The following is a 15,799-nucleotide window of genomic DNA, read 5'->3' on the forward strand; positions in this document are numbered from 1 at the left end:
GATATGAAAATAAAATATGTAATAACATTAGTTAGCATTTCTCATAACTGCTAAAAAAAAGTTGAAGATGCCATTTCACGATTAAAGTTGTATCAACCTCTGATTGAACTTAAGTACAGGCTGAGTTTGGCACAGACAACCAACCTGTTGACAATAGTAGCCTTACCTTGCACTGCCCTGCCACACAGATTGAAGTCCCATTTTGGTCACATGGTGTCCCATCTATCACCTGTTCAGCTTGCCTCACATAGAATCGGTAGCCAATAGCACGGCAATTCAGCTCACACTTCTGACTTCCCTTCACTGTAAAAAAAAAAAAAAGACCAGAAAAACACACCTTGTTAGGAAGACCACAGCAGTAATTTTAATAAAGAAAACTATATTAAATTAACGCTATGCTTTGTAACGATGCAGTGTGAATGGCTGTATCAAATGAATGCTGAACATGAAAGCAACTCGAAGGTAAAGACTTATACATACTTAGTGAAAAGTCAAACAATACCTCAGTTTTTAACAACAGATATGTTTTTAAGTGACCAAGAGTATTTTAAATGTTTAGAAATACCTTTCTAAATTTAGTCTTCTCACAGCATGGTAACACATCTTGATATTTCATAACTCCAAAACGTTGGCAAGATTACAGTGTCATCAGAAAGACATGCCTCAGATTAGGCTCAAATACTTACTAACCAGTCAGCTCACCTACAGTACACTAATTTTTAGTATTAATAAAAGCTTTAAAAATATATACTTTCAGAATTCTCAGCTGAATGTAATCCTATTTCAATACCCTTTCCAACTGAAATCATTGTCCTTTTCTGTCTCTGAAAGTATCCTATTTTTATAACTTCCGCATTATACATTTTCTTATGTTTCCATTCCCTAAAACCAAACTAGAAACCAGCATTTCTTAAATGTCTGCATATTTTATGCTGATTTCCTTTAGTCCAAGTAGCCTGAAGCCTCACATTCCTGCCCTCTTCCTCCTCCTCGTTTGGTTTTGATCCCTTAAAATGCTTATTCTCTAAGTTCTCAGTCAGTTCTAGACTCTGAAAAGGAGAAAGTTAAATAAATTACCTGTTGAACCACCCCATGTTTCCCTGAACTTTCCTCTTTTTGCTGTGTAAACCTACCATATTGCTAAAGTAGTGTATAAAAAATGACAATCATGCTGAGCTCATTTGCTTTCAGCAGTCAAAATAAATAAATAAAATAAAAATAAATCCTAAACAAAGAGTTAGAGTCTCTACCTTCAACATTCAAAATGCAGGTTCTCTTGATGAGAAACTGCAAGGCACTGTCTTGGTCAGTCCTACACAAAACACCACTTTTAGAGACAACGTTCCCCGATTTCAAAGGTTGAAAACACCTTTAGATTGTCTAAGAGTCTGAGTGAATAGCTCCTTCTGAATGACAGGTATCTTCCATTAGGATTTTGTAAAAGGTGTGGTGTATTTACTATGCATAAATCCCAAAAGAATAAACGTATTTGAGAACTCCCTTGTAAAACAAGAGACCAAACTAGTAAAAAGTACTCTAATACCAATTAACTTTCCATGTATCTTGACACTTCTCCTACTCAGTACTTTGCCACAACTGTTGTGTTTTCAATCCCATGTCAAACTACACTATTGACTTGGCAACTGGACAGAAAACATTGATTAAACAATGAGCTGTGAAGCGATTGATTCCACACAGGCAATGTGTTTTAGTACTGTCATATGATCCCAGCCTTTACAAAAGCATCTATCTGACCTCAGGGAATAGACTAAGGCTACAAATTGAAGGCCTGCCAAGGCAGCTGGCAGCAAGAGACATTACTCAAAAATGGGCTCTTGTAACAGGCACAACAGTTACTAAGACAGTTCACTATACAGGTACTGTTTCACATGTCCCCCTAGTGTTATTTGCTTCTCATGCCTATCTTAACACAACCAAGTCTTTGTGGAAATTCTCACCGTATTCATTTGAACTACCTTATTAAACAGTCAGCTTGGGTGAAATGCAGCGCTACTGCAAGGAATCCACCAGAAATACTCATTACTGATTTAACTCAAGGAGAATTATACCTCAGCAAGCAAACCTGGTAATATGCAATATCTGGTTTTCACTTTACATACTGAGAACATAATCTAAGCCTAAAAACTTGCTATGCTTCTCATAATAGCCTTGCCATATAGGCCATGCATACATCAGAGTTATCCTAGCTATCCCATGTGTGCAATGCCAGACTGGGAGCTCTTTTCAAGGCTCGTGTGGGAAATCACCTCCCACCTTTCCATACAAGCAGTCATGATCAGGTAGCAACACACTTCACTTCTTCTAAGCAACTGCACCCCAACCCAGTATTTTCCAAATGGCAGAGGTGAGTTCTGTTTATTCCCACACCATAGCCAACAGCTGGTGCTGTAACTTAGGCTGCTGTGGTGGTTTTGAGGTGAGGCCTCTTGGCCTACCTGAGCAGCAGCTCTGGGCTGACATGCTGACCTGAGGGAGCAGCAACGGCGCCATATTGTGCAACTGTCTGGAGCCAGGCTGCAGCGCCTACGGGGGGGAACACGAGCCAGAACACAGCTTTCCTTATGGGGAAAAAGTACAGGACGGGACATTCAACCAAAAGGGAAAGTAAAGGAGTACGCACTGCAACTGAAACCCCTCGTTGAGTCGGACAGGTGCAGATGGAGGGAGAGAAATCCGCCGCACGGCCCGCAGGGGGCGCCTCGCGCCGGGACACAGGCGGGAAGAGCGAGCGGGGCCGGCAGGAGCGGCATCGTCAGCGCCACGTCCAGCACCTCCGTGCATCAGGTGGAGGAGGAACGGCAGCGGGGCGGGTATCAGTATTAGAGGCAGCTTCTGCCTCGTACCCTCAGTTCTTGCATGGCATAATAAGAGCTGCATAAGGCAGCTTGCCAATGCAAGGAATTTCAACCTAATGGTATTCATAGTAAAAAATGCTACGAGAAAAAACATTTCAACTGTAAGACATTTGCTAAATAACGTATTCAGCTGTTCAAGGGGAAATTAAAAATAGCTACAGAACAAAAAGAACCAAACCACCACAAAACAAAACAGGAAATCGTGCAAATCAGATCAAAGTGCAAGCTGATCAGTAAGCTAATGAAAGAAATCTATAACTGTGCAGAAGTGCACGCTGGCTGCCCCTATGTAGTGAATTTCTCCTCTCTGTTTCAACTCCTGAGGTTGCAAGCTGCTTGGAACATGCACCATGACTCACTGCACGCATGTTAAATCTGTCAGTGCCAGCTGTAGGTGCAACTGGAGTAAATGGTAGAACAAAGAACTGTCACGTTCCACATGCTCTGAGGTAGGGACTGGAATGTACAAACTCTCACTGATGAACCTCCAGTCCAAATCTTGATTTAATGTGAGACCCAGACTCCCTGATGTTATCTATGTGGCAGTACTAGCTCTCTGTGAAACATCACCAAATGCTTTTACCATTTGTCAATTTTTGTAAGTTTGCCTAAAGATCTAAGAATAGTTAGTAACAAGCTCTGCAACATAAGAAACATGCCTTGAGGGTGCCCAAAGAGAAGTGGCATGCACGCTCTTGGCAAGCAAATATCACATTCACGTTAATATTACATTATGGGATTAACTAAATTTACATTAGTCTTCATTGTATGTGCACACTGCCTTCTAAAGTCAACTTCAGTGCATCTCCATAACCGAGCCAAGATGCACTCATCCAGGAGGTGTCAGAATCGATTGTTCCAGGAACAAGTTGTCTCAACACAGCTCGGTAATTTTCAGGGCCTAGCATGCCATAGGCTGTAATCAGTGCTTACTCACAATAAAAGTTATGAATCTGCTTCACAAGAAGTGTAATGGGGCAGAGCCAGCATTGGAAAAGCTTTTAAGGGATTTGCTCGCCTGCCCATGTGATGTTAATTTTAGCTTGTCAGTGTCTTGGGATTTCAGCAGAGGGCCGGCTGGTTGCGTTCAGGGCTGACACCATTGACTATCCTATGGCAGTCTGCAGGGCAGAGCAGGAAGACCTGCAATGCAAGGAGCCTGGCAAGTCTCCAGCTGCTCTATTGACTGTACTCATCAGTAAACTCATTCGTCAGTCTACAGACTGAAGTCATCCAAATAAAGTAATGGTCTCTTCCATTCAAGAGACATAATTTAATACATGCTGTATCACCAAGGCAGAACTTACAGCTTTGAGAAACCAAAGATTCTGTTTGAAGGTTTTACTTACTTGTAGACACACACATACATACAGAAAAGCAAACACAAGTCCCATACACTACTAGCAGAAGCAGAGGCTTTTTATATACCTGACATATAGGCCTGACAGCTACATTGCAAGCTATCTATCTATCAAGTCCCATGAGGTTGAACTGTCTTTAACAACCTGTCCTAAAGATCATGGGACCAATTTATTATTTTTGATTGCTGAACAGTTAATTTTACCATTAGAGCATGTTTTCTACCACCCATTGCTTGCTAGTTGCAGACATGACCTGTGAAAATCTCTATTTTAGTAACTAAATAAACCCTTAAATGTCTCTGCAACTAAATACAAAAGGTACTGAAAATAAAGTCTCATTTATAATAAGTGGATCCTAAAATACTGATGCACATCAGACATTTTGACTTATACATCCTTTCTAAAAATGCTGTACTGGTCTGAGCTTTCTGATCAACAAATGAAAATTATACATACCATCCTTGTTTTAACTCCTTTGCAATGGAATTTCAGAAGCCTACGTAACCGAAGGAACTCAAGTATCTTGCTAGCTTTCCCATGATGCTTCCTCCCTCTCCTTCCATTTGTCTTTGTCTCTCTGACAGGCTCTGATTTCTACAATCTTTTCCTCATACTTAGTGTTTTTGGCAATAAGCAATTTGCAAACACAATCATTTATTCCAGTTTTTCTGGTTTCTCGATTTCTCCCAGATCCCAGCATCATTAAAAAACTATTAGTGATGTCTTACAGATTTGCTGTCATCCATTAAAAAAAATAGCTGGAAAGTTGATCATTATTCCCCAATGAAATTAATAGAAACCAACCGGAAATAAGTCATTCATAAAAACAGACACACAGCAGTCTCTCTTGACTAGCTGGACATCTGGAAACCAGCAACAGGTATAAATTTGATGTGCCTTTATGAATTTTTTTTAAAATTATTATTATTATTTTTCTTTCTGACTGCCTAAAACTGTGCCTTAGCATGGTATGAATTGCCCCGGGTCACCCTGTAAAAGGGGAAAAGTGTAGGTATGTGGAAGTTGTGATGTTTAATAAGAGCTGCTGAAATGCCCACAATGAGCTCAGTCATCTCTGCCAGTTTGCATTACTTCTAAAAGAAGCAGGAATCCAAAGAGCTGCCTTAACAACCTGCAGACCTTTTTTTTTTCTTTTTTACAGCACACAGAAATAGCAATAACTCATAGAAGGAGGGGGGGAGTTGCACAGTGACAATAACATAACTGCTCTGTGACATAAACACCCAGCATTTATAACTGCAAATGGTAGGGAACTGCGATCAGAATACATTACACTACTGCTCTGGTTACAGCTTTTATAAACATTGGGGAAATCTTACTAATAACATTACTGAGTCATAATGAAATAAAGCGTCTATAAACCACCGTGCCTGCCACAAATCATTGCATACTCCAAGATGGCCAGTTCTTCCCAGGTAGGGCTATTTCTATGTCTTCACATTGCTGTAGAATTCTAGTTAAAAGCTTTAGAAAGCTTCTGACATATTTTAGCTAAAATAATTTCATTTAATCAGCATTCAAAACATGAGTTTTGCAATTCTGTTTTAAATAAACACATTAGCATTTGTTTACCGAAACTGTAAGATTTTTGCTTGCTGTAAATAATATAAACCAAACCACAGAAGGCAATGCATTATTGGCCCCAGTTCAGCAAAGCACTGAATGGGCTGTTTGTGTGAGTACCTGGGCAGTAACTACTGCTGGTCCAGTGCAACTGTCACAAGTTAGATGTTCACCTGCAGCTCAGGGCCAGCAGTTCTTTAAACGACACAACTAGGCACTGCCATTGCTTCTGCAGGCATCAGCTTTCAGCGTGTTGCATTTGGCATTGTGTTCTAAAGTTAAAACAAACGAACTACAACAAAAGAACTAATAATGACTGTTTTCACATCAGCCAGAACTCGAAGTACAACTGTCAGCCATGCAAGTCTTGACCACTGGATGTCTCTAGTGCTCCATGCAAACGGAGGTTAAAGCACTTCTGCGGCAGTGAAAAAAGGCATCTGTCTCTATTTACAAGCCAACCACTTAACCTTGCACGCAGTGCTCGGCAGCCACACAGACAGATACTCTCTGGCCTTCGGAGCACCCAGAAATGACAGTTTTATGTAGAATTCACTCCTGGCGAAGATCTGAACAACAGCTCTCAGTGTGCAAAATCACATTTGTGAAAAAATTAGGTAAGTCGAAGACATACAGAGAGCAGCAGCTTAAATTCAGCTCTTTTTGCTTCCCTTTATATCCAGAAAGAGCTAATATTGTATCAGTAAAACCCTCGTAAGATGATGAACAAAAAGCACAGGAGCTTCTAAAGGACAGTGAAAAAAATCCCCTCAACATCTTATTTTGGTGGCATAGCAGGCTAACTCATGTCCAATGGATTAAATCAAATCTTTAGTAATTATATGGGCTGACATCCTCCAGAAACTGTTTACAGCAGAGAGCCTTACTAGGATTTGAAGGAAGATGCCTTCTCTTGCAGGGATACGATACAGGATTCATTAAAAATAAAATGAAAAGATGTATAGAACGTATTACCAAAGCCCCAGCTAAGGAAGGGAAGGGAAAAAAAACAACAAAACAACATTCACTGGAAGGTGCCCTAGCTCATGAAATGCCAACTGCTTCCTGAGGGAAGCTGAGAGTAGCCATCCCAGATGATGGGAGTTGGGCATTTCTGAAAGCAGCTCAGCACTGCTTGCTGCCAGTCTTTCAAATGTACAGGACTCACATATTTGTACTTTATTACCTCACTGATCTCTAAAATCTCAGGTTGAATCTGTACTTTGAAACAAAAATCTCTCAATCAGCAAACAAGCAGCTTCCAAATATTTCTGGAACAGAACCATGAAAAAGTGCTGCAGAAAATCAATCGTTTGGCAATGTTAGTAAAACGGAACTTCAAATCCTGCCTTGTGACTTCCTTTTTTTCTTATTAAAATCATTTCTATTAAGTCAGGTCTTCATGTCACACCTCAGTGCAATAAGTGCAAAAGGTAGATGGGTAGGCAAGGAGATTCAAGTTTGGGCTTGCGAAGCCCCTAGCAACATTCCACACAAAAGCCTTCAGTCGTGGATTACGGGAATATATTTACGCTTACGAAGTTAAATGCCTTAGAAGTCTCTCTACTATTAAAACATGAACTCTGTATCTGAACACTAACATTGCACAAAGTCATGCTTTTCATTAAAGTGAAACAACTGTGAGCATATCATCCAGCTCTCTAGTATCTAACAGCATTCCAAACAGGGATACGGAGAATACCTTACTAATATTTGTGGCCCAGCAAAGTCTTTATGTAAGTTAGAGGCTTGCTTTGTCAACAAGTCTCTCCTCAAAGAAGCGCATCCTTTCTTCAATTTGAAGATAAGAATTTACCTAATGGCAAAACCTGACAGCAGCGGAAGGAGGAACGTGGAATGCTGTTCTTTGTTGCTGTCAAGCTCTTGTACAGAATGAGCCAGCTCTCACTGACTCATTCTGTTGCATGACTAGGCAACAAATTTCTCCTTCCTTTCATAATTTGCTCTGAAAATTACAGATTACATTACAGTCAAAACACCTTCTGAAGCTGTTTTTAAGTTATTTAGCTTAGGGAAAAAATAAAGAAACCTAATAATTCTGTTAAAGATTAATTTTTTTCTATCACTACTTACTTGCAAGAAATAATCTCATGATTTTTCAACACATATAAACCCCAAAGTAATACTTCCTATTTTAATATGTTGGACCACAGTGTCAGAGTTGGACATCGGAGGTACAGCAGCAGAGGCTGAACCTTCCCACCAGCATTCCATTGCATGTTGCTGCTTTGTGACAGACAGAGGGGCAGTCTGACAGAATGATGTCTGACATGGAAGTGTGGATGAAGTGAAGGGGTGGGACTGAATTCCTCCATACAGAAACAACTGCATCCACTGACACTCACCAATGCTTGTTGAACGTTTATGGAGAGCAAGCAGTGGATGTGAATACAGTGAGGTGACAGGTGGTGCATTTCAGCAGTGCTGACAGTGGGGCACCTCCAGTGGTGCAGATATTTATGAGTGTGAGATGTGGGCTCTTGTTCATCACAGGTAAAAACACACAGTTAAACATCATGACTATGTCGAAAAACAGAGTTTTGGAGCTGAGCATTTGCTCTATCAAACAGTACTACTGTGTTCATCACATCTGTTGCAGAAATAAGTAGGAAGCAATACCATGGAAATAAATAGGAAGCATTACTTATGGAGTGACCTACACACACATATATACATAGATGCAGAAATATATTGATGTATATGCAGACACACATACATACACATGACTAGCTACTCTGTTTAAGGAGCCACAGATACCCGCTGGTCCTTAATGCAATGTGCTATTCTTATCACTAAGCAATTATACTATTTTATCTGTCAATGTTGTATAATTTAACGAAAGTTCTACGACCAATTGAGTGCACTGTTTGCTTATAATACAGGTGAGTTATTTTCTTGTTCCTGTACACTGGCTGTTTCACAAGTAACTAAATGTACTGCAGCATAGACTGCCAGTATGCATTCATACCAGCGTGCAAGCACTCATGCAGTGACTGAGGTTTCCATCTTCAAAGCTCAGACTTGTGCTAAATAGGTTTAATTACAATATTCATCTGTTTCTACAGTTGCAGCTATTTCTATATGTCTTATACATACAATCCTTAACACATACACGTATCAATGGGCAAAGTAACAGAGAAGACTTAATGCCTTTTTTAGAGGGTTTGTGACTGAAGAGCCTCTGCTCTGGGATACTACCAAGAAACAATCACACTTAGAGCCACTGAAGAAAGAATGGAATAGAAGCAAGTAGCAGTCAATTCAGTTGTCAGCCCCGTGGATACTGACACTGTCCCTAAGGAAGCTCGTACCAGGATGTTTTGACTGAGCCTTATGCACTGAAGTAAAAAAAGAAAAACAAAAACCACTATTATAGAGAGTTGAGGTTTTCTGAAATACTAGTAGGGAATTTCACTTATTTCAATATTCATAGCTTAATATAACTATTATTGGGTCTAAAATGTCCTAGGTGTATTTCTCTGGCCTCTTGCCACAGTCCTTTAATAGGCAAATAAATTCTTATGGATTAGTTACAAAGTTCTGTGCTTTCATTTGCATACTCAAAGGCATGTATTTCATACATTTTCATAAACATTAGTTTAAAAATGAATGTCCACCATGACAGTGTATTCAACAAGATGCCAATGAGCCGGAGTTCAGTGAGTTAACTTTAAAGCTGCTTTCCCTTCAGTAACAGATAAAATCCTAAACATTCAGTTTGTGAAGATCTGGTTTCACGTTACTTTTCTTTTTAAGACTGCTATAGAAAAGGCCATAACAATCATTGCTCAGTCTCAAGATTTCTTAGCAACCTGGCTTCTAATTTTAGCTTCTCTTTTATTTAGGCTTCCTGAGCTTTCGTTGCATTGATTGCTAAGTGTTAAAGTCCCTGCAGAAAACTGAAAGGTACCACCTTGGTGAGCCGGGATCTGGGAAAATGAAACTAGCAGGCAGTGGGGAACAGCAGAGAGCCCCAGCTTCCTCTCTGATCCCAGGAGCTGGCTGGCAGTGGCTCTGGACTGGGCACAACCAGACTGTGCTCCTGGTGACTGGGCACTGGGATAAAGCCACAGTTCTCACTTCCCTTCTCTCTCAGTTTAGGAGAAGGATAGGCTGTCTGATAACAGAGCATTTTAACATGAAATAGACTTGCCCCAGTAAGTCTCTTTTAGACCTTGCAATGGCTGCGCAACAAGATGTGCCACCAGCCCAAGTGAAGGGCCCCAGAAAGCCCCATGGCACAGCCAGGGTGCCTGGAATGCTTCTGCTGGACTGAGCTGCCCCCAGGCACTGGAGGAGGTCATCTCAGGGCAGCTGTTAACTTGGGAATTAGGGAGCAGGTGTCAGATGACAAAACTAGAAAGGGACAAACAGCTTCTGAGCTAAGGGGAGCAGAATGAGGAGAGGCTGTGAAATGCTGAACAAGTGAACTCAGTTTCATTGCCAGAATTCAAACCCTCTATTCATAAGCACCCATAAAACAACCAGGGCAACAGTAGCAACTAGTATGGATTTGTCAAGATAAAAATCTTGTCAAACCCATTTAATTTCCTTCTGCAAACAGGCTGTGTGTGTGAGAGAATTGGAAGCTGCGATTTTGCTTGGCTTTACTAAGGGCTTTGTCACTGGCTTGAAAAAGCTGGAAAAATCCCATCTAGAAGAAATTCACACAGGAGATGTGCAGAGTTAGTTAAAAAGCTACACCTGGATGGATTGCGGCATCTATTAAGTGAATATCTGCAAGAGTCTGCCCTAAATCTGATTCCAGTGTGTATTTTCATGAACAAAGCAGGTGACAGGCCAGAGAGATGACACTTACAGGTAACGCTGAGCCAGGGAAGGCAGCAAGAATACTGGAGGGAGGGAATGGGTTCAGAAAAGATGTTGACAGTATTGCAAGGGTAGCTGTAAGCCCAAAGGTAGCCTGCAAATCATATCAATAATTCCAAAGGTCAGCAGGAACGCTACACCCACTTCTGGACATGTAGCAACATGAACACAGCCCAGGCAGCAGCATCCCCATGACCAGCGTTCTAAAAAACACAACCAAGCAGGCGGGATGAAAGTCAAAGTGCTGTTCTGCAAAAACAGAGGGATGAGAATCTCTACAGCATACAGGTAAGTATAGAAGGCAATAAAATGTTCCAGTGCGTCCTGAGAACTGGACAGGAGACAACAGGGCAGAGTGGCAGCACGGATGATCTATACATCACAAAGTTTTCCACTGGAAGGAATGATGAAGCGCTCCATTTATTTAGGGAGTCTTACAGAATCTGCACCACCAGAGGATGGCACTGGAATGAACTGGATAAAGATCCCATGTTCTACTAAAGGGATCCATTTCCTAATCTAGGATACCGCAGAGTGCACTGCCTTTCCTCTATTTACAGACTGACTACTCCCTTCTTCCAGAGCAACAAGTTCTAACAGATGCAGCAGCAGCTTTCATTCAAAATATTCTTACAGCCATGTAGCAATCTACAAGTAGCTGTTGTTTTCCATTAAGGAACAACACTTTCAGCATGAGTAAGTCTCACGCTGTATTCTCACCCTAAATAAATGAAGATATTCAAGTCTAGTCCTGGATATATATATGTGTTCAAAGTTCAAAATGAAAAAGGAAGAAGATTTTCTTGCACCTGGCTGAATTCCTTCACGGAGAATTGCACAAGGGAGTATTAGCCTTCAGCTGTAGAAATATTTCGGAGAGGTCAGCTTTTGTCTCTGGAAGGCAGTAAATTTGGAAATTCCAGTCACCAGCAAATCTTACCTGTAGCTCTGGTCTCAAGAGAGTGTCATTAAAATACTTAGTTTTGTGTCACCAAAACTGCATCTTCAGACTGATTGGGGTACAGCTGCGAGTCTAATAGAGCAGGAGCAGTACAAGTACTAATGCTCAAAAATGTTTCTGTAAATATTATCACCATGATGTAAAAAAAACCTCTAAACCATACAGTAATTGGTGCACCAAATATCCAGATAACATCAAACACAAATATTTGTGTTTAAAGCTGTCATAAAACTTGCTGGTCACAACTGTCTTAGTCAATACAAAAATTAGTCTTAAGAAAATCATGTATACTGCAAATAATTCAAGCTTCACACATGCTAAGATTTCCTAGTCTCTACCAGCCTTAGACTCACTCATTCAGTGGCCCACATTCAGTATAAATGGTTGCATAGGACAGTAGAAGTCAAAACATCAACCCCTAATAACAGAAATACCAGATCATCACCTGGTACTTCAGTAGTCCCCCCATAAGAAGATGCTTATCCTTGTTCATAACTAAGTATGTATCACCTTGAAGGAGAACTATAGACCATACTTCTTTAAAGCTTCATTTTTTAATACATCTTAGTTCAAAACCCAGCAGCCAACTGTTACTTATGGGTGAAAGCATCAGAGCCATTTCAAAGATCTCAAAGTCTTTCACTTGTGTGAAATGGAATTTAATGTTTTAAAGCCACTATTTATAATCACCTTGCAATGGATGTGAAAGGCTGATGAGCTTTGTGGCCGTGCTGCCCAGCTATTACCAAGCACAACACAATACTGAATTTTAGAGATGTGGGACGTTCCAAAAATGTTGCCAAACCTCCAAAAAATCTACATTAAGCAACCGTGTCCAGTCTAGTTATAATCATTTCTCCCAAGGCAATTGGGAGTAGAGGGGAAGGATTGGATGTTTAAATGCACAAATCATTTGTAAACGTCTGCATCAATTAACGCTTGTTAACGTACTACATAAGAAGGGACACACAGTAACACAGCTCCCTTAAGATTCTCTAAAGCAGTTCTCCCCGCCCCTACCTCAAGTTGGAGTCAATGCAACACAGCAATACAGTAATCGTTTCAAGTTTGGCAGTAAGACTGCTGCCAAATATGTAAGCTATTCACAAATACTATCCAAAAAGAGAGGGCAAGCATTCTGTGAAGCAGGGTTTACTTAGCACAGACCTTAATGGAGGATGAAGCTATTTGGGTTGAAATAGCAGAGGCAATTTCCCTAACTGCAAAGAATTCAAGGGGGGAAAAAGGGGGAAACTTCAGCAAAATAGAGCTGCAAAAAATAATGAATCACACCCACAGACTTCAAATATAAATTACCTCTTTTAGCCAAAGAGCAGCTGTACAAAAGCTGATGCTAACCATTATCCATTTTCCATTGAAATGGCTCTGTACTGGCTCAAACACCAAAACAATCTATACGTGCATGCTTTCAGCAGCTCCCCTCCCCCTCCTGAAGCACTGCCTGGTGAAAATAAGCCAGCATAAATCGTTTAAGGAGCCTTCTCAATGTGACGCCCAATCCACACCAAATACTTGAGGATTTGGGGAAAAAAATCCACCACTTCTCTTAAAGAAGAACACAAGAGGGTTTTATGCTGTTATTCAATAGCCAGATTATGAAAAACAATTAAAAATCCCTCCTCACTCAATACTCTTTTAATTGGCAGTCGCCTGAATTCTAAAATGCTCTGCAGTGAAACAGGAGAATGTCATGAATAGGAGACATGAACTGGCACTACTTTGTCATTGCAAGGGAGCAGCAAAATTCTATCCAGGGCAATGACTGTCCTTAAAAGAAAACAGAAGAAAGTCAGAAGAAAACAGAAAAAACACAACCAAAGCAGCTCTCAAGTTATATTAGCTGCTATTCTTCTGGAATTAATCACTGCTGGACAGGAGATGTTGCCAAGCAAATGAACTATTCAGATTCTGCGAGGAAGGAGATTACTGATGAAATAAATATTCTAAATTGTGTGCTTCTCAAAAACACCAGAGAGCTCCTGTTACAATATGCCAGAAAATACTGAGCCTGCAAAGTATTCACGCTGGATAAAGTTTACATATGCTAACACTTCAGCTATTCCAGAGCTTATTGCTTGTATATTGACCATCTTATACACAACATGAATGTAGAGCACAATCATATATTAAATTAGCGGCATACTCTTGAGAACTCCAGTGAAGATGCAAGAGAATTCAAAACATATGGAGGTATTTTTCTTGACTACAGAATGTTCTGAATAGGAAGACATATCAGTTACAACTGGGAATTACTGTAAGTTGGTATGTGCCACAGACATGATATCCTGCAAGTTAAAATATTTACAGTGCATGTGAAGACCTGATCTGGAAATGTACACTGTCCTGGGCTGCACAGATGCATCACAGAAGCCTTCTGCTTCTGCATTATGAAAAACAGCCTTCCAAGCTTGAAGCGCAGCTGCCAAGCAAGTAATGCAGAGTAACCCACCTTGCTATAAGGGACAGAGTAACTGGCAGCCCTGGTGCTCTAGGAGTTAGTTCTTACACCAGGCTTTGAATCTGGTATGTGTTGGGTCAGATGCTTGAGCAGACTCTAGGCGTCCTTTCCACTTGCAAACTTCTGTAAGTACAAAGACACAACCCCACTCTGCAACAGACAGCAAATACAGAATCCCAGAAAGTTCCCCTACAGTCTTTAAATGCTGGCTGCAAGTCCTTAAAAAAGGACATTAAGGATGGCTCATAAGAATGAGATGCGAACAAAATGTATTTCAACTGAGCTAAGAGCATTAGAAGATAACTGTAGGCAGAAAATAATTCTGACCTAGTGTTCTATTTCCATTGAAAGACATTCACTTCCATTTTGGTGCTGACTGTGGACAGAGTAGTGATGGTACTGATGTGTGATTTGGCACAACGTAGCAGTACCAGAAATAGGAAGAACGCATGCTGGTATTATATGTGATTCAACATGCTCCATTTCAAATCAACTGCTAGCAGCATAGATGAGCAATTAGCAACATTTTCTTCTTTTGTCTTTGCACTGAAAGCAATTGAGATGGTTTCATAATTGCTTCCAAAAGGCTCACAACATTGGTCAGACAGCACTATCATCAGTGTTTCCACTAAAAATCCATTTATAGCTGTAAGAGTTAAATTTATCATATATTTTAATTTCTCCTTTACTGGAACCAAGAATGATGGATAAGAATAGGATAAACACTGTTTGGGGCAGGATGCTTCCTATTATATCCTGCAATAGTTAAGATCTGCTTTATGGTATTGACAAGTAAGTAACCACAGTGTTCTATAAATTACAAGCCACAAAATGAAGAGAAAATTTCCCTTCTTGCAGAAGTACTGTGGGAATCAAGTCCAACAATTGCTGAGGTGTTCACATAGCACTGTGTCATGTGTTAAACAAGAAACCAGACATGTAGGTAGAGTGTGCCACTCCCTAACACTGGGTAGTATCAGATTTGACAAGATATCACGTCAATCATAAAACTGTTTTCATAGAATCATAGAATTACTCAGGTTGGAAAAGACCTTGAAGATGATCAAAGTGAAACAGTTCTTAGATGGAGAAAGCATGACAAAATTGGCATCTGGGTCTTCTAAAACAGGAACAGCTTTTAAAAGTAAGAATTCCTGAGGAGAAGCACTGCACACAAATCCTCATGGAGCAGACACAACATCAGTTCTATCTGCAGCTGTTTTAGGCAGGAAAAACTAACCCCGTGGTTTGGATGCTATTGCAAGGATAATCTGACCTCATTTTAAACTGGATTTTATCCAGTGTTCTTGCAATGCTCCAAGGAGACTTGATCCAGTGATGACTTCTAAACTGATTTTCATAGAACAGAAACAACGTTTATCAAACATCTTTTTTAATTTCACAGTGTCTGATGTGTTTCCAACAAAGATAATGTTTTATTCTAGCTTAAAAATAATTAAAATCAAAGTTTGCATTTATTACATTTACCTTCTTCCTGCATACGTTGCATCTTTCTGTTCACAACTCCCACCCCAAATGAAAACAGAATGTGAATCACAAAAGGGCTAAACGTGTCAACCCAGCTAACTGTAAGAACCTTCTATCTTGCCAAATGCAGATTTATGCAGCAAAAGCTGCAGTCCCTGGACAATAGGACCTTTGACATTTTAAACTAAGCTTTCCAACT

General features: G+C 40.3%; 1 protein-coding gene across 1 annotated transcript in view; it reads right to left on the reverse strand.

Annotated features, from left to right (window-relative positions):
- The window catches only part of THSD4 (thrombospondin type 1 domain containing 4), a 243,174-nt gene that overhangs the window by 132,764 nt on the left and 94,611 nt on the right, over window positions 1–15,799 (reverse strand). The window contains exon 7 of the mRNA XM_072345424.1: window positions 167–303. Coding sequence (XP_072201525.1) covers window positions 167–303 — 137 coding nt within the window. The remainder of the gene's footprint in view (window positions 1–166; window positions 304–15,799) is intronic.

This window comes from Excalfactoria chinensis, chromosome 10 (genome assembly GCF_039878825.1).
Source record: "Excalfactoria chinensis isolate bCotChi1 chromosome 10, bCotChi1.hap2, whole genome shotgun sequence".
NCBI classification, from domain to species: Eukaryota; Metazoa; Chordata; class Aves; order Galliformes; family Phasianidae; genus Excalfactoria; species Excalfactoria chinensis.